Source organism: Aspergillus aculeatus (genome assembly GCF_001890905.1).
Source record: "Aspergillus aculeatus ATCC 16872 unplaced genomic scaffold ASPACscaffold_11, whole genome shotgun sequence".
Taxonomy (NCBI): domain Eukaryota; kingdom Fungi; phylum Ascomycota; class Eurotiomycetes; order Eurotiales; family Aspergillaceae; genus Aspergillus; species Aspergillus aculeatus.
In genome coordinates this window covers 919,335-937,470 of record NW_017962986.1, presented here as the reverse complement: position 1 = coordinate 937,470, position 18,136 = coordinate 919,335, and the positions used below count along the sequence as shown (strand labels likewise).

The following is an 18,136-nucleotide window of genomic DNA, read 5'->3' as shown; positions in this document are numbered from 1 at the left end:
TCAGGAATCGTCACTCTTTTCAGCACCGCCGTCGATCTTCCACTCCATCAGAGAAAGGGTCGCAAAGTCCCCGTCAAATTCTCCCGAGACAACAACCTTCTCATCGCCCTGCAAACGGATCCGCATGCTATTGCCAATCTTGTCGAATACTTGGGCGTCGAGCGTTTTCCTCTGCGACAGCAGCCTGGCTAGCAAAGATAGAAGATGACTGTCTTCGGCCCCGCCAATGCTAACGTCTCTCGTCGGGGCGGGAGTTTTGTCACGAATCTGCCAGTTCACAAAGGAAATTGCCCGGAAGTCGCCGTCAAACTCCCCCCATACCCGATTGTACTTGGTGACAACCCGCAGACGAATCTGCACACTATTACCACTGCGGTCAAACACCGCCATCGTCACATCCCTGTTTACCGAAAAGCAGTCGGACAAAAGTGATAGTTCGTCATCCTCACCAGCCTCCGCATTCAGACTCTCCTCACGAGCCCAAGCCCGTGCAGCATCCCGCTCGTGCAGTTCCACCTCCAGCTCCTCCGGTGACAGCGTCTGGCGCATCCTCTCCTTCTCACCATATGGCTCTCGCTGAGCCCATTCGCCCACAATATCCTCAAGGTCGATCATGCCTTGCCAGCCAAAACTCTCAACCTCTGGCAAGCGCGTGGCCCGGAAACTCACCGTCCCTGGACCAGGCCACCCGCCTCCCCATATGAACCCAAACTTGCCCTGAAGCGTCTTCTTCCGGGGATTGATCCGCATTTCGCTCGAGATCGTGCTCCTATCCTCCCGATCAAAGCCACTAGAACCGGCCCAGCCTATCCATTCGACTGGCAAAGATGGACTAGAGCCGGTGGCCGGGTCACACTGCTCGATAGTGAACGCGGGGTCGATGAGGAAGACGTCCTCGAGGGGGCTGAATGTGAAACTGCCCCAGAGCCGATCGTAGTCCCATATCAGCCAGAGGCGGAGACCGGCGCCTAGCTATGGGCACTTGTCGATGCGAACCTCGTAGAGGTCTTGGATGATACGGAGAGCGTGGCGATCGCTTGCAGAGATGGGGAGGGCATTGAGCCAGGCGTTCTCCTCGAGGAATTTGCGCATGCGTGCTTGTTGCGCGCGGTGGGGATTAATCATTGAATCATTGCGGAGATGGGCATGGGGTTTACCCATGCTGTGGTCGAGGGATCTTGCATCGCGCTTTTAGCTGAAAGGAGGGATGCAGAAAAGGGCAAGCCTCGGTGGGGTTCGTGTTTCTGACGAGGAGAACAAAATGTTTGGTGTCAGCGGGAGTGATTTGGTGATAACAGGAGGCAGAAGGAAGGGACGACGAAGGCCCTTAAAACTCAACCTCACTTGGTCTTGCATAATCATCACGTAGCTTTTGATGGTTCCGGACTTTTTTGAGAACGGCTCGTAGTAAGAATATGACGGAATGTTATTGAGACGGAATCAGTTCCGTATGCGCGAAGTCGAGGCAAAATAGGCACTGCCGGCCCCCTTCAGGTGTTAGCCTGCGAAAATACTCGTGTGAGACATACCAATATCCACAACACGGTCAAATTTACACTGTACTGGAATAGATGACAAGCTGCCGTTTGGATGTGCCCGGAGAACCTGGTTCTGTACCATAGCCTGGGAGAAGAACTTGAGCTATGAGGGCTCAATCGCCGAAACGCTTATGTCTCTCCTCAGACTCTGAAGGATTTATGCTATAATTTCATAGCCAAGCATAACATTTCCAAGATTATACAGGAGCTCCGGAACAAGAAAAGACTGAGACCTCAATCTCAACAACGCTGTATTCTCAATGACTTGTGGCGGATCTTCTACTGGCTTGGCGGGCACTCAAGCGCACATAGACACCACGGGGACTCAAGAAAGTGGATTCTCTGCGAATGAGAGAAAGATGACTCGACCAGACCAACATGCAATCGCCACAGTCGCCCCCGAATTGCGCATGCAAGATTTGAGGCGCGGTCGATATTGCCAGGGCAACCACAGCAGATTGTCTCCGTTCCAAGTAATCCACGAATTATCGAAGGAAATCCCATACCCAACTGGTATCCACGGGCTGTTCTCAGCAGCGTCGTGGAGACAGCCGATACCTTGCAAATCAAAGACCCCCAAACTCGTCTCAAAACCATTCTCGACAAGCCCGTGAATTGTGATGGTGTAAACTGACTTACCGACAGCACCGGCGGATCTAGATATGATAAAGTCCCAAATATTGAATATAAGGCTGGTATCACATATATCCAGTAAAGGTTGATCAAACTCGTCGTGTTTCCAGGCATAGACTTCTAGGGAGCCGATATGCATTCCGTTGACTGCGTCATAGAGAAAGCCATATTGATTGTATCCCCAGGCGATGCGACTGTTGTCATGAGACCATGTAACATGCCATTGACGAGCGAAAGATAAATCGTCTTGTTCGGTCGGGTCGCGAAGCTCAAGATACTGTCCCGTGGCGAGATCCCAAAGTCTAACTGTACGATCACGCTTGGATACCGATGCGACTTTCTGTCCGTCGCGAGACCAGGCCAGCGTCTGAAGCAGATCAGAATGGTGCAGTTCCCTTAGGCATTTCCCGGTGGCGAAATCCCAGATCCTAACGGTTCCACCTTCTGCTGATGCTAGTTGGCACCCGTCCGGCGACCAGGCAAAGGACCCGGGTTCCTTACTAACACCGCCTGTACTATGTGTTAGAGCTAAAAGCCGCTTTCCTGACACATTATCCCATTCGCAAAGAACCGCTTTGTAAAACGTTCCTAGTTTCCCATCTGATGACCAGGCCACTGTCACGGACAGATAGAAAAAATTATCTTCGATTTTGCAAACTCTGTAACCAGTGTCCGTGTTCCAAATCTCAAGAATACCCTCCCTGGTTAGTGACGCAACACGAGCTCTACCATGCGACCAATAGAGCGACATAATCCAGCCACGATTGGCTGGTGAGCGTGGGATTCTCTGGTCGAGGGCCTTTCTTCGTAACTTCGTGAATTGGGATCGAACGTACGCCAAAGCCCGGCGGTGAGGTGAGTGAGTCCTTGCTGCCACCTGAACAGAATGCTCTGCAAAATCTGGGAAGTTTCTGGTTGGCGTTGTGTCCCAGATCCTGATCAAGCCAAATGAGTAGGATGCAAGTCGATTTCCGTCGGGAGCCCAGCAGTGGTCGTAACAGAAGGTTCCGTCTCCTCCGAACGTCCAGAGACATATTCCGAGTTTTGGATCCCAAATCCTAATTGTACTATCAAAATCACTTGTCGCGAGTCTTGTTGAATCGGGAGACCAGCTAAATTCTCTGATCTTCACGGCGTGTCCTTCCAGCACATGTCCGAGTCCCCAAGTGGCCAAATTCCAGATGACCACGCTGGTCGATGATTTCCATGCGAGCATATTTCCATCGGGAGACCATGAATTAGCATCGACACTAAGCTGCGGGTGATCTTCGAAGTTCCTCAAACAAACTCCTGTTCTACTGTCGTGAATGGCGTGGCGAATGACGCGGCTAAGGACGTGGCGATTGTGGGAATGCTGGGGTGACGCAATACACAGGCAGCCATCGTGAGACCAGCAATGTATGAGTAAACCACGATCGAGGTTTACAGGTTGCCTACCTTGATCAGGAGTTTCGGTAACATCCCACAGAAGACGACCGCCCTTTGAGGACGAGACAAGATGCTTTCCATCTGCAAGCCACTGTACGAACCGATGCGAGTTGTCGTCGAGTATGCGAATACACTTTCCGGTGATAGCATCACAAATACGAATCTTGGTGCAATCATCCCCAAAGACCGAAGCGACGCGGCCTGTGTGTCGGGATAAGTCATAAATCCCGTCCAGGCTAAGTCTCTCCAGCTTGATGCTCGAAACATATTGTCCAGTTCCGGGATCCCAGCTGCTCACAGTCAGGTCTCTTGCCCGACATAGCAGCCGGTCACCATCCTGTGACCAACCAATTTGAGCAAAATCACCGTCGTCGCCCACAATGGTATTGATACAACGACTCCAATTCTCCTCGACCATGGGGATTTTGGTAATCCATGTTGCTCTTTCGTGCTGGTAAAGCGCTTTGACCAGACTCCGATTTGGGGCCCAAATGAGTGCTGAACTATAGACTTGGAGCGGGCTGGTTTCGATTGGGACCTTGAACTCGCGCATGAAGCGGGAAATATCCATGACAAGATTTGACAGTTTGTCCGAGCACTTCGCTTTCTAATCAAAGTGTCGAAAGATGGCCGTAATCAGCTTTGTTTGCTTTCTTTCGTCGCAGATACATACCTGAAGAAAGCTATTAAGCTCGAGCATGCCTCCAATTCCACCAGTAAGCTGCCTGAGAATGCTAAGAGCCTCGAGCCAGTAAAGTAGTTTCTGTTCTAGGAAGAGCTGGATCGGGCCGTTTGCAGACAAGTCGATCGTTCTGCTAGGATCTGCATTTAAGAAATGATCGATCCAATATGTGCAACAGTAACGTGCTCGTGCCAAGGGGTCAGGTGTAGGGCGACAGATGTCCTCGACTCGACATCCTGGATTTTGAATGTTGAAAATGTTACGTCGAAGTGTCTGATTCATTTCCTTGATGCACCGAGAGAAAATTCTACCATGTTCCATCCCAGAACCGGCTGGTATTATAAGATTGGATGTCAGCAAGAAGTCCTTAGCAGACTGATGAACAAAGTAAATAGTGTCTTCCCGAATAGATAAGAATGAGCCACAGAGCTTAATAATCTGCGCTATCATCCGAGAATCGGTCGAGATTCGTGAGGGTAGATCGGTAAGTACTGGTAGCTCTTCAACTGCCAGAGGCCGGTATGCGGTACAGACAGTGGCGAGAACCCCTTGGCACAGCTGTCGACTTTCTGAGTTTTCGATGTCGCGCATCATGCGCTTGTACAAATCATCGAGACTCGCAGGGAATGATGTGAGAATAGTTTCCACGTCGCACACAGATGTTTTCGCAAGCCTCTCACAGACCAAGGCAACCCACAGAAATGTATCGTTGGAGTTTGACGTCAAATAGTCTCTGGTAAGGTCTTTCGTGTTCTCATCGTACCCATTCAGCGCTGCGAGAAAGTCCACCTTGATCCGAATATAGGTCCTCACAGCGGCAGCAACAGAATTCTCGTTCAACTCGAGAGACAAAGTGGAGCAGTATGTAGCCGTCAATTGCTTCTCAATATCGGGCCAATTCCGACTCGAAACAATCCACCTGACACGAGGATTTTCTGTTGACCGTTTCACTAGCTCAAGCAGCAACGGCAGGCCGGTGCTGCACTCATCTAGAGCATCGATGATCAAAAGAGTTGTCTCTGAACTCCGGTCTCCTAAAATGTCGTGGAATATCTTCGATAGAGCGTACCAAGCATTTGTATCTTCGAAAAGCGCTTTCCCTTCCACGTCGTAGCGCGGCCGGATATAGGAGAGCAGATCTGGCCTTTGGTTCACGAGTAGAAAAATTAAGCCTCGCAAGACGGATGTTGCATCGTTCAGGCGAGCATCGCTCTGTTGACAGAAGAAATACGACAATGTGCAGGTCCCGGGCAGCTCCTTTATCAATTCATCAATGATCCCGCAGAGGAGCATGGTCTTTCCTTTTCCGGGATCAGCGCGGATCCAAAGTAGGCGGTCGTTGACATTCCGATCGGGCTCGCCATGATTTCGCCATTTTCTGAACTCGTCGTTGCTCAAAACCCAACGATATGAGTCCATAAGCAGGCCTCCCTTGAAATCCTGGATTCGGGCCTTGTCATCGCGAGGATTGGTTATCCGAAGATCCCGTAGACACGCTTCATTGCGCGAGGCTTGCGATGGTTCTAGAGCAAAGAGGAACGACCAGGTCGAGTGATATCAGCATATTGTCAAGCTGGTGTGACTGCAAGGGTTTACCGTGATGATTGTGAAACTCGACATTGCCGTTGTTCTGGCCAAGCTGGAGCCCCGCGTTTGTGGAGTTGTTAAACAGCGCTGCTGAGGTGTTCATTATGTGACAGACTATGTGCTAGTCACGGTGTGCGAGCCGCCATGTGGTGAGATTGCGCGTGTGGGACAAACTAAACAAGGACTAAAGGTCTGTGGGTGGTGCCTGGGGAAGGAGAGGGATCTTTGTACGCTACGGAGTACCACAGACCCCTCATTTCAGCTGGTCAAATGCAGTGACACAGCCTGCAGGTGCGCCTAACTTGCAGGGTGCATTGGTCCAATGACAGAGATTATCACAGGGGTCGGCATTAGTTTGCCGGAATGGTGCAATCATCTTCTCATATTCGATCGACCGCGGCTATCTCACACGATCATCCCTCAAATCCTATATCTAATCACTGATTGCAGGGCATCTCGAATCTCATCAATCTTAGTATCTACAGTGGGACGACAGCCGAGCCATCAAAAATTAATCTAGTGCAACTTGGCCAATAATTTCTCTTTCAGTCTTTACAGCTGTTCCTAGCTTATTTCAAACTATCACAGGCCTCTCAGAGCATTCGGGTGAATCAGCAACACGAGTTAATGCCAGCCCTTTACTCCAAGGACCTCAAGAAAGTGGCGAGTCTTAGATAGGTTTCTTATGGGCCTTCCCCTCAAAACATATTTTGTACATGTTGGTAACGCACCAGTCGAGAAAGGGTTTCTGTGAAGGTAATCAAGGAATGGCCTATTACAATTCGATTATGCTATGAGTATTATAATCTATGATACAATCTGCCACAAACAGCAGGCCAGACAACCCAGTGCCGCGCTAAACCGGAATCTTCAAGCCCGTGACCTCCTCACAGGCCCTCACAGCCTTCTCCTGAAGCGCAACATCCTGCGTCGCCAGAAGAGCACTACCACGCTTCCTCTTAGGCTCAAAGTATGCCCCCGTGATACCCTGATCATACTCCCCCTCCGCCAGCATGACATACGTCTCGACCCCATCCTCCAACCGATCCGGCGCCCCCGCACCCCCCAACTTGGTCGCCACCCACCCCGGATGCACAGAGACCACACTCGACGTCCCTTGCCACAATCGCGCAAACGCATTCGCAATCAACATAACATGAAACTTCGAATCACAATACGCCTGGAAATCCTGGAAGGTGCGCTCGCCCCGCTCTCGCCAGAAAATATCCTCCACGGCGGTGTTGCTCGCGCTGCGGTGCAACTGCGAGGAGATGATGATTAACCGTTTCGGGCGATGCAGCAAGCATGCGAGAATATACGGCGCCACGACATTGACAAAGACCATGGCCGGGATGCCGGTGTCCGGGGTTTTGCGGAAGGGTCCGGAGAGCATTCCCGCGTTGAGGATCACCGCGTCGAATGTGCCGATGGCGTTGGCCTCTTCGGCCAACCGGCGGGTCGCTTCGAGGTTGCTGAGGTCGGCGGTGAGGACCCCCGCGGCGCCGGGACAGGATGCTTGGGCGTGGTCTGCGCGGTCTTGGTTGCGCGCGTGCAGGTAGACGGTGTGGCCGCGTTGGACGAGTTGGCGGGCCGCTTCGAGGCCGAAGCCGTCGGCGGAGCCGGTGATGAGGATGCGCGTCATTGCTGTAATTGGATTGCAGTGCAGCGGTGGGTATAGAGGATTTTGACTCGAGGACACTTCTCGGGCGGAGGACTAGATTGACCTATTCAAGATCTGGGACCCGGGCACACGAGATTTTCGTAGTCTTGGGCACTTGCAGAGAATATATATCCATTTCGTCGGCAAATGCAGTTGACATCATGGTTAGCATTCTCGGAGACCGCGATCCTAAGTCCGCTTACGAGCGGGCTTGCCGGTGGGTCTCGCTGAAGAATCCCGCCAGGCTGTCCCACATTCCCATCCATTGCCATGTGGGGCTAACGACAGTGTCGAAAAGACAAAAAAGAGATGTCCCGAGGGAGGTTCGAACTCCCGGCCTTGGGATCGCCCAGAAGTGATCTTCCGAGTCATACTGATGTATGAGACCCACGTGATAACCAACTACACCATCGAGACAAGTTGTTGAGATGACGCTGCTGGGTTGATAACTAGTAGCATAAGAACCGAAAGTGCTAACAACCTCACGGCAGACCGCTCAAACCGAACCGCGTTTTGGAAGCCAGCAACAACGACCACGTTCGCGAATATTGGAAGGAAATGGTTAGGCTCAAATAAGTCAGTGCTAACACTGAAACTTTTAAAGAATAGAACGTTACCGTCCGCTAGTCTCTTCCAGAGTTTGTCTTACAAAATGACCCCCGATGAGTGGTATTGCAATGTAATTCCACCTCACCATTGTCATAAGCTCCATCCCATGTGTCGGAGATTCCATCCACGGGAATGCTTACGTCTCAGCTCTGATTCGCCGCATCCCTCCCAGCATACCCCACACAACGATCGGGTTCGCACCTAACTCCGAGCTTCAGTAGCCTTGAAGACGCGCGAGATGGTGACCTGTGCAAGTCATCATATAGACTTCAGGTGAAAGCAAAAGTGTGCCGGTTGTCAACTCAGTCTATCTCAAACTGTTGGTAGCTAAACTTCGATTTCCATCACTTTGTACAATGTTTAGTCTAATTCTTCTGAATTTTGATCCAGGACGGGAGGGATATATACAATCCGCTGAGTGGCTACAGATCTGATCAGAACGGTTTAGTCCCACGTCACAGCCGAGTACAGACACCAGAAAGGAAGGCAATAGAAAGATACAGCCCAGTTATACCATGAAATAAGAGCAGGGGGTTGTTGTCAATTGAGAAACCATGAAGATTCGTTCTACCAGTGCCGAGGATCAAAACGTTCACCTATGACACCGGGTATATTCATGAAGCTAAGCTCCTCAGCTGCTTTTGATATTGTAAACAAGCTTCTCGCCACTGATCTTTCCCTCCCTCAACAGCTGAAGACCGTCCAGAATACCATCTAGCCCGCCATCGCCAATGCGAACCGGATGGGGCTTGATCTTGCCGCTCGCCAGCAACTCCTCAAAAATAGCCGTAAAAGCTTCCGCGAACTCTCTATCGACCGGTCGCGCAGGAATCTCCTTGGATCCAAAAATGAATCTCTCACCGAAGGCAGTGTAGGCCATTGTGGCTCGATCGCGTACATTCTCCCGTTCAATCGCTATCGGTAGCAGGGAGCTATAGTCTCCGCCCTGCGAGGAAAGAGCCATATCGCAGAATTTGGCACTGCTTTCGACGGACACGGTATCGAAGGCCAGAGTAAGACTGTCGTTGGTATACTTTCTGATTGCGTTGGCGGCATCGGGATCGTTGTAGTCGAAAACCGCGTCCGCACCGAGGGACTTCAATCGATCGACGTGGCGAGGAGAACATGTAGTCAGAACCATATACCCGGACAACTTGGCAAGCTGGATCGCCAAGGTCCCGGTCGCTGTTGATCCCCCGTACACCAATACTGGAACTTTCTCCTGCACTGGGGACGTGGGTGGTGAAAGATGGAGGCTTTGGTAAAGGCCCAGAGCGGCAGTGATGGCTCCTAAGCCCAACGTTGCCGCCTCTTCAAAGGACGTGGTCTCAGTGATCCTGTACTGGAGATCCCCCTTGACCACAATATACTCCGCGAACGCCCCATCCTCTGGCTGGACGGCATTGGATCCGTGTACGAATCCACAAATGCGATCGCCTTTGACAAATGGTTTCTTAACAGCTTTGCCGACGTCCTCCACGATGCCGGCGTAGTCGCACCCGACAAGTACCCCGGGGCTGGCGAGGTAGTCGATATGTTTCCAGTCCGTAGGGTTCAGGGCGACACTAATGGTTTTGACTAGGATGCAGTCATCCCGCAACTTGGGAATGGGCCGGTCGTCGACCACTTGTGCATGCTGCGGTGCGGTGATGATGACTGCTTTCTGATATGACATGATAAGAATGATTTGATCTGATGATGAAAGATGGTGGAGAGAAGTCAATCGATGACATGGTGCATAATATACTCACAATGTCGGAGTAGTTCACGGAGATTAGTGGTGAAATAACCTACTAAGGTATATTTGCGCTGCATCATGGATCATGGAACCGCCCGACTGTAAAAGAGTGGGTCTGTCGGGCCAATGAGACTCAATCTGTAAGCATCGGATTTTAAAGTGGGTCTAAGCATAGGTATTCCCATGGCACACCCTGGCAAATGAACTGACAGAGCAGATAGTTGATGCTGTCAAAAACAAAAACCAAGTCCTTCTGATCATCAATTGGTCATGTAAGCATGCACCCATTACCTACCCGGAGATGCAGAACACCGCCTATCCACGAGGCGAGTATCCGTCGCTTAAGTTGCAACCATAACTTCTGGATATCTCATCTACCCCAGATAATCACCGAACACCCTCCGCCAAGCGAGTGGCTTCTCATCTCTCTGAGCCCTCCACTTATTCGTCGAAACAAGAATGTCCGGACATCCGCGAAGAAAGTACCCCCACTTCCTCGCAAACTCCTCCGTGACCTCCCAATTTGCTGGATCCCACGGATCCCCCCAAACTAGCAACGTCGCGCTACTGCTCTGCGTATCCCAGAAAGCAGTTAAATCATGACAGAACCCATGACCATCCAACAAATCCCCAGCGCGGATCAGATTATCCCGCATTTGCTCAAAAGGGAAGATGTCGAGCCAAGGGTGATGCGGCACAGTGCGCTGCACGGGGGTCGGCCGCAACCGCTCTGGGATCGCGCTCAAGGTATACTGCGGTGAGTGAGGGCCATTTATGCTAAAAATTGAAACTGCGTTATCGCGACACATCCACTCGATAGTCATGCCGGTGATGACCGCGTTCTGGTACGCTGCGCGGATTACGTTCAGCCGGCTCAGGCTGAGAAGGAGATCTGTCCGGGGTGAGCCCATAGCGTGGGCAGCCCGGGCGCGTTTCTCAAATTCGACCACCAGGGTATGGAAATTGGGAGGGGCGTATGTGTATCGCCTGGGATCCACCTCGGGAAGGCTGTAGAAAATAGAGTCGTGGTCGATGAGACGGTGAGGCAATGCCTGAACTTCGGATTGATCGGGAGTGGCAACGGCTCGAATTGTTCTGCAATGAGAAGGCAATCTGACCTCTGTGATGCGTGGTTTTCGACGCTGACCTTTAATGTAAACCATCAACCTTTGTCAGCAGCGGGGGTGATAAGAGAACTGCTGGGAGGCCTCACGGTAGGCTCTTTGGTGCAGACGATTCTGTACGCGTCGCCGCAGTACCGGATCGGTAACCCCTAGCAAATCGTCCTCGGGTGCATCAGCTGTGGTCGCATCTCGCACATGATGCCGACGCTTGATCACGGATTCTGCATTCATCATTTGCAAGGCTTTAACAAATGTAGAGATTATCGTCCGATTGCTCACAGCTGGAGTTCAGTTGCCGGTGTTAAGGATGGTTAAAGACGACGACTCGGTTCAGGAATTATGAGATGCAGATGCTTACTCCAACACGATGATTGGTGACAGGAGAGAATGGGAAGTCAACTTTAACATTTTCGCCACCCACAGGGTTAATCGACCCCAGCTGAGGTGATTTGTAATCCGATTCCCATCGGCCTCCCGTACTCTCAGTGGACCGGAGATAGCTGTTAAGGTTCCACCGGATCGATGATGATTCCACACTAGCTATGTAACTTGATCTCGGGTGGGACGTTTCAGTGAACCTGAATACATCGAAGCAGTTTTCAAAGATCAATGGTCCGAAAGTTGTATATAAGGTCACAATCCTATCAGTGCCGCTAATCCTGCCCATCAGCTCTTAGTATATTGAATTGAGCATTGCATGCACCATGGCATCTCACCCTGCCGTGATTGCGACTAATGTCAAAGAACCGCTAACTATTCAGCGAGTCCCAACGCCTGAGCTTCAACAAAATGAAATCCGTGTCCGCATTGAATGGGTGGTATCTGCCCCCTTGGATGTTTACCAAGTCGACGCGGGCTTGATGGCTCAGTTCCCTCAAAGCCTGGGCGACAGTGGTGTCGGCACTGTAGTGGCAGCTGGCCCTGGAGTCAAACGCCTACAGGCTGGGGATCAGGTATTCGGTTTTCTCTTCCACAACGAGAAGGAGAAGGGGCAGCAGGTGTATGTTACGGCACCAGAGCATCTGTTCGGAAAGGTGTGATGATTCCCCGTTTACTGTGTGTCTCCTTTATCCACATCTGATGCAAAATCCAGGTTCCCTCTGGCATATTTATGCCCGCGGCCGCTACGGTGCCAACTAATGTTTGTACCGCCTACTTCACTTTGACAGAGAAGTTGAACCTCGAGCTTCCGTGGCCGCGCCCCTCGGGTTTCTCACCAAAAAGTGCAGAGAGTCCGATTATCATCTGGGGAGGAGGCAGTTCGGTCGGCCAGTACGCCATACAGCTCCTCCGCCACTGGGGTTATAAGAATGTCATCACCACCGCGTCGCCGCAGCACCACGAGAAGCTCAAGCTATATGGTGCCCAACACGTCATCGACTATCGCGAGTCTAATGTCACCGACTCTATTCTGGAGATCGTGAACAAGAGCAAGATCTCAGCACCCATTCGCGCCTTCGATTGTGTGAGCTCCAAGTCTGGGTCACTGCAGCATCTCGCCAAGGTTGCCTCCCTTCCTGGCTCCATTGTGGCAGCTGTTCTCCCTGTTGTGCTTCGGTCGCCATCAGACCCAGCCGGCGTGCAGCTTTCCGCTGATGTCGAGGGAGAGGTATCGTGGGCACCTGGCGTCGAGGTTCATAGTATTATCAGCTATACATTCGAGACGGTATGGTTCGCACTACTCACCTTTTCACATTCCGAAACTAATCTTCGAGCAGAATCCATTCCTCAAGGATTATCTTCTGCCTGATATTATACCCTCTCTCCTCGCGTCGGGTAGCCTTGATCCCAACAAGTACCGAGAGATCGAGGGTGTTTCGCTTCTACAGCGGGCTAGTACCGCGTTGAATGTGATGAGAACCGGCGCAGTCAGTGGGGAAAGACTTGTGTGGAAGGTGTGGACAGCCGAGGAATATCCGGATTTCGTTTGAGGCAGACTTTGTCAGGACTCCTTGCCCGCGGCTCGCGTGTGCAGATGAACAGATAATGTGTGACAGATCATCACGACGCATTTCTGGTAGTTTGTTGCTTTTGCAAACGGCACCTGTAGGCGAGGCGCGTCCCTTGCATCACGTGCCGGGTCTACTCGATACCTTCACTGTGTCCAAGCAACTTAATCAGAAGACCGAATTTGAATTTATCGAACACTACTCGAGAGCATTGCAATGAAGATAGATGGGTTTATAAATCATAGAACTTTTTGAACTGACCGCTAAGAAGCATCCGTAAGTGCAGCAGAGTCATGATAAGTGACGATTTTGGCAGCTTAAGCAGTGATATGGATATCATATGGTCTAGAAAAAGACCATTTCCCTATTCACACCTCCAGAGAATTCTAGACGAGAGGTGGGGTAGATGTTGACTATATCTGTTGTTTTGATTCAAAGAAATGCGCATCAGAGTCTAGTGAAAAATAACCACTAGATGCCTTCATCCTCAGGCGACTTTGATGAGTAATTTTCAACCGATATTTTACTGGCAGATATTCAATTTCTATCGCTATTAGAGTCGGCAAAACTGCCATTAAGGAGTCCATCTAGTCCCTACATCCTAGAGTGGTTTCACATTTCACTGTCACTCTCGATATCAAGATACTGGAGCAGCCTTTTTGTGGTAAAGTGAAATTCTTCGAGCCATCAGACCCTTGATCACAGAGAGCAGATTTGCTATATATCCTTATCCTGAACTGCATCTGGGATATTCAAGGCCGCACCAAGACTTTGTCTCTCCAAGGAGTGGTGGTGTTGCTCGAAGTCCGAGTCAGGTGATTTGGCTGTTTGTTCGTGTTGAGAGGGAATCTCATCTTGTTCACATACACAACGCGACCTTCTCCTCATCATACTCCCTTTTTCCTCAATTTTCCTTCTTTCGCTCCATCCTTCTCTTTATCTTTCTCTTCATCCTTCTCATCACCCTTCTTATCACTCGTCTGCTCACTCGTCTGCTCACCCATCTCCTCACCCGTCTTCTCACCCGTCTTCTCACCCACCTCTCTTCTCTACACTTCCCTCCCCTCGCTCTTCCAAGTCTATTCCCACCATCCCAGTTTTGCTAAGCCGCAGACCCCTAGCTAACCTTTAGCTTATCGTCGTCAAATCTCATTGAATTCACAACCAGGTGTCATCCTTTCCAGCTCCTCCCAAGCTTGCCTCACTTCTACCTTTGATCCATCATCATGCCATGCTGCTACCATATCACTGTGCAGCGCGGAGAAAACTTGCTGGAGCAGTTCGATCGCATGTTTGACGTTGATTCACCTACAACACTTACGCTCGATGAAATCTATCTGCTGCTTTCTGGGATCGATGATTTGGAGCAGGACGTCCGCGTTCGACATTGGATGGAGGAGAGGGACGCTGAAGATGAAGAGAGCCACTATCCCAACGAGAACTCAGACATTTGCATGACTGATGACGACAAGACAGATATCTCGGACCAAGAAAACGACGCAGACAATGAAAGAGAACGAGTATTTCCGGACAGGGCGACGGGCTCGGAAAAAAGCTGCGAGATCGAAGAACCAGAAAAAGGAGATTGTTGCCAGATTGTTGAACTTGGTGACTGCGGCAGAGAAGTTGCACCTGAGAGGAAGCATCAGCACCCCTTCGCAGACGATAACCATGAAGCCGAAGAAAGTGCGGTTCAAGATGCCTCGGAAGCGGGCGCTGACTCTAGAGCAAGCACCCCCGAAGTTGACTCGGAAGACGACCATGACTCGATCGGTCTCATAAAGCACGAGCGCTGTGAAGAAGAGCCATGCACTGAATGTTCTATCCTCCTCAGGCTCGAACACTACCGCCTTGCCTTACGAATTCGAGCGATGGAACTCGCGCGCCCCTCGATGCGCCCCCTCACGATCCTCGATCTCCCCGACGATTTACTTCTTCAGGTCTTTGAGTTCTTCCAAGACCTTAGGGTGAAGAAAAACAAGATCATCTGGTGGACTCAAGATATACCGTGCTATATCGGTCGAACTTTGCATCCAGTCCAGGCCCAAGTGTACCGCAAAACAATATCGGACACCCGCCTTGTTTGTCATATGTTCAACGATCTAGCCTCGCCGCTACTATGCCCGATCCTATTTGTCAATCTTGACCAGGACTCCCTCGATAGAGCCGTTCATTTGTCGCGATGTCCACACGTGGCGAAAGGAATTCTGGGTATTAAAGTCGGCCTCGCCTTTCGGGTCAAAGATCATGAGACAGATTGTGAATCATTTGCGAGACATCATCACAACATACTGGCAAGCGAACTCGAAGCCTGGAAGATGAAGGTGAAACACCCGGAATCTGCACAGTCTTCCCACACCCTGGAGGCACAGCTACTAGCACCCCCTACAGCACTCGGACTTGTCGAGGTTAACTTCTACCACATGTCACTCGCAATGAAGCCCTACGTATTCACCAAGAGGAACGATGAAATCAAGATTGATAAATCACTTGTCAAAGAGCTACGCGCCACTTTTCGCCAAGCCCAGAAGGAGAATATCAGGAAACGTTCCCTTCAGGTGCAGCTTGTCAGGTCGGGGTCGTTTGTCTCCTCTTTAGCAGCATGCTTGCTTTATGAGACCGATCGAGTCATGGTCGTCTTCCGAGTCAACTTCGGGGGTGCTTGCTCTAGAGTCAGCGCCCGCTTCCGAGGCATCTTGAACCGCACTTTCTTCGGCTTCATGGTTATCGTCTGCGAAGGGGTGCTGATGCTTCCTCTCAGGTGCAACTTCTCTGCCGCAGTCAGGCGGGTAACACTACTTCTCACTTCAAAGAATATCTGAAGGCTATGTTCACAGGGTCTGAGCTTGAACAGGTCAATGTCTCCTTGAATGGGGATGGGTCGATTTGAAGGGGATGAGCTGAGTGTGAGCCCGCTTCTAGAAGGAATCCAGTGGAAGCGCCTTAACGTTTTCCAAATGACCGATACCTCGCTGACTGAAAACGAGCTTGCGCAGTGGTGCAAGGCCCTTGGACCCCATCTGGAGGGACTATTTCTCCTACGCATCGTGCTTATAGACGGGTGGTGGGCGCCGATACTTGATATTCTCCGCGAGAAGGTGACTGAATCTCGGGAATACCACAAGAAGGAGCCACACGTACATATGCATGACCTTCAAGGGGCGGAGATGGGGTTCGCGGACTTTCCAATGTGGGATGAGGAAGTGGCGGACGATGAAGAACTTGAGGTTCGGGCTTATCACTATGTGACCGGGTGGGCGTATTTGAATGGGGAGAATCCCTGCCGCAAAGTGTTGAACAAAAGCCTATAGTTTCTGGTCATATCCCAGAAGTCGATCGGGCACTTGCATGCGTGTTTCGTACGCTGGTACTACGAGGTGGTTGGGGATCTACTGCAGCATTGATTGCCATGACCTCTGTGTGTTTTCAGTCTCGCTTTCGATTATGCTTGTTACTGTTTTCTGCACCGACCTGTATTCCCAGGTGTTCTTTTCTGATTTCCTTCATGTCTGAGTGTACGCCTTTGTGCGACTTATTGCAAGCAAATGTCTGCACTTGTATCTGATAGCACCACAGCATCATTCACTCCGATCCGCAGTTGCAATTTGATTTAATTTTGCATTCAATGGCTTCAAGTAAGTGGCAAGAGTATCGATAATGCGCCTGAAAGTAGCTTTCCTGTTTTCTATGCCGAGATCTTTGTTCCTTAGCGTCATCGCGACACTTCCCGACCGGTCCTCTTCCCTAACCACCTTTCTATCACTTCCCAACCATCGCTCCACAAACTTGAAGAAACGCAATCACCTGACAAGATGCAGGTTGGCATGCGGGCGTTAAAGGCGGCATATTTCCAAGTAGGTGTCGGGGACTAGGTTCCAAAGCACATCAAGTCGGCCGAGAAATTCTTGGTGCTGTTAGCATTGAGCGGCGCGTGCCCCCAGTGAGCGGCTCAAGGACAGAGTCCCGGATGCTTTATTCACGGGAAATCCCTTTCGAGCTGTTGCGGTACACGGTGCAGGTCGTGAATCCGCTGCCGCTTGCGGACGAGTGCCTCATCCAGATCCTTTACCTCCACATACAGTTTCTCTCAGGACGACTCGGAATCCTCCAGGGGAAAGACATACATCCCTGCCAGGATAATCAGGATCGCGCCGAAGTACGCCGGCAACAGCCTCTGTGATACCACGTAGGCCGTCACCGGGCTTTTCGTCCAGCGACGCAACCATGCAACCAATGCGCACAAGCACGGATAGAGCATCGTAGCGCAACTGGTCATCCGCCAGCACAGTGCACTTGGCGACGAGCATCTCCACGACGCCCTCAAGATAAGAGTAGATCTCCATGAACACCGCCTCCCTCTCCCAGCGATTCAAGCGGGGATGGACAATCTCGGTTATATTTTTTTTGCCCCAAAAATGATATCCACGAGTGTCTGCTTCGATCAAGCGAGACGAAGAGAATGAAATTGAGATACAGCATTGTAATTCAATTTGGTGGTGTTGACGTATGTGTATGGCAACGCGTACAGAGCGCTAGGTACTGCTCTGCCCGTCATCCGGCGCTTATCTTTCCGGGCGATTGTCCCTCCCCCCGTCTTCCAAGTTGCCTTAACGTCCTTCATAATTTTGCCTCTCACCATGTAGTCTTTGTGGTAAGTACCATGATGCGGCTTTGTTAGCTTTTGTATGCCATACTGGTGTCAGTAGGAAGCCTTGACCGCTTGTCCCGCACAGTATGCGCTATATGTGAACACGTAGGGACAGGAATCGCTGCCCTGATCTAAGGGCACACCTCATCGGCACCTACGACTTCGATTCCATCTGTATCCTTTGATAGTTCACCTGACATTGAGACTGCTGTAGACGCGACACACCAGCCTGCTCTCCACTCCCCGACACGAGAGCAGAGACATACAATGATCTTAATGACCTTCAACGCAGATAATCCCAAATACAAATCACCCGAGAGATAGAGTAACATTCTGATCCCCGCCAAATATAAACTTATAACGCGTCGCAATACGACTGCTGGTCATTTTGCTCACCGCCTAAAATGCAAGTCTGGACCAGCGATCGCTGGTGTCACGTTACTTGCTGCCCTAAGTATGCGCGAATAGCTTCGATCATATCATAGCTACTTAGTTACTAAGGCCGTGGAACTTTGGTCTAGCGCTCATGCTAGCAAGCCG

At 50.9% G+C, this 18,136-nt stretch overlaps 6 protein-coding genes and 1 non-coding gene across 7 annotated transcripts; 1 reads left to right on the top strand and 6 right to left on the bottom strand.

Annotated features, from left to right (window-relative positions):
* On the bottom strand, positions 1-1,161 carry ASPACDRAFT_61991 (uncharacterized protein; the record flags this gene model as incomplete). The annotated part of the gene is made up of 2 exons (XM_020203736.1): positions 1-916; positions 983-1,161. 2 exons carry the CDS (start codon positions 1,159-1,161, stop codon positions 1-3), a joined length of 1,095 nt encoding a protein of 364 aa, XP_020054825.1.
* Positions 1,162-1,797: 636 nt separating this feature from the next.
* On the bottom strand, positions 1,798-5,971 carry ASPACDRAFT_1881866 (uncharacterized protein; the record flags this gene model as incomplete). Its single annotated transcript, XM_020198264.1, has 7 exons — positions 1,798-2,048; positions 2,178-2,671; positions 2,798-3,361; positions 3,563-3,651; positions 3,865-4,206; positions 4,273-5,804; positions 5,878-5,971. The coding sequence occupies 7 exons, from the start codon at positions 5,969-5,971 to the stop codon at positions 1,864-1,866; spliced, it is 3,300 nt and encodes a 1,099-aa protein (XP_020054824.1). The 3' UTR covers positions 1,798-1,863.
* Positions 5,972-6,724: 753 nt separating this feature from the next.
* Positions 6,725-7,586, bottom strand: ASPACDRAFT_1881865 (uncharacterized protein; the record flags this gene model as incomplete). Its single annotated transcript, XM_020198263.1, has 1 exon — positions 6,725-7,586. The coding sequence occupies exon 1, from the start codon at positions 7,508-7,510 to the stop codon at positions 6,725-6,727; it is 786 nt and encodes a 261-aa protein (XP_020054823.1). The 5' UTR covers positions 7,511-7,586.
* A 252-nt stretch (positions 7,587-7,838) lies between these two features.
* ASPACDRAFT_t203 lies at positions 7,839-7,945 on the bottom strand. The gene has a single exon. It is a non-coding gene; the product is annotated as a tRNA-Met (tRNA).
* Positions 7,946-8,768: 823 nt separating this feature from the next.
* Positions 8,769-9,812, bottom strand: ASPACDRAFT_1871946 (zinc-binding alcohol dehydrogenase family protein; the record flags this gene model as incomplete). The annotated part of the gene is made up of 1 exon (XM_020197985.1): positions 8,769-9,812. One exon carries the CDS (start codon positions 9,810-9,812, stop codon positions 8,769-8,771), a length of 1,044 nt encoding a protein of 347 aa, XP_020054822.1.
* A 180-nt stretch (positions 9,813-9,992) lies between these two features.
* On the bottom strand, positions 9,993-11,363 carry ASPACDRAFT_122277 (bZIP transcription factor). Its single transcript, XM_020196519.1, has 2 exons — positions 11,089-11,363; positions 9,993-11,022 (listed from the first exon to the last, which is right to left on the bottom strand). Exons 1-2 carry the CDS (start codon positions 11,228-11,230, stop codon positions 10,250-10,252), a joined length of 915 nt encoding a protein of 304 aa, XP_020054821.1. The 5' UTR covers positions 11,231-11,363; the 3' UTR covers positions 9,993-10,249.
* A 340-nt stretch (positions 11,364-11,703) lies between these two features.
* Positions 11,704-12,930, top strand: ASPACDRAFT_31167 (zinc-binding alcohol dehydrogenase family protein; the record flags this gene model as incomplete). The annotated part of the gene is made up of 3 exons (XM_020199788.1): positions 11,704-12,033; positions 12,093-12,665; positions 12,718-12,930. The coding sequence occupies 3 exons, from the start codon at positions 11,704-11,706 to the stop codon at positions 12,928-12,930; spliced, it is 1,116 nt and encodes a 371-aa protein (XP_020054820.1).
* Positions 12,931-18,136: the final 5,206 nt, after the last annotated feature.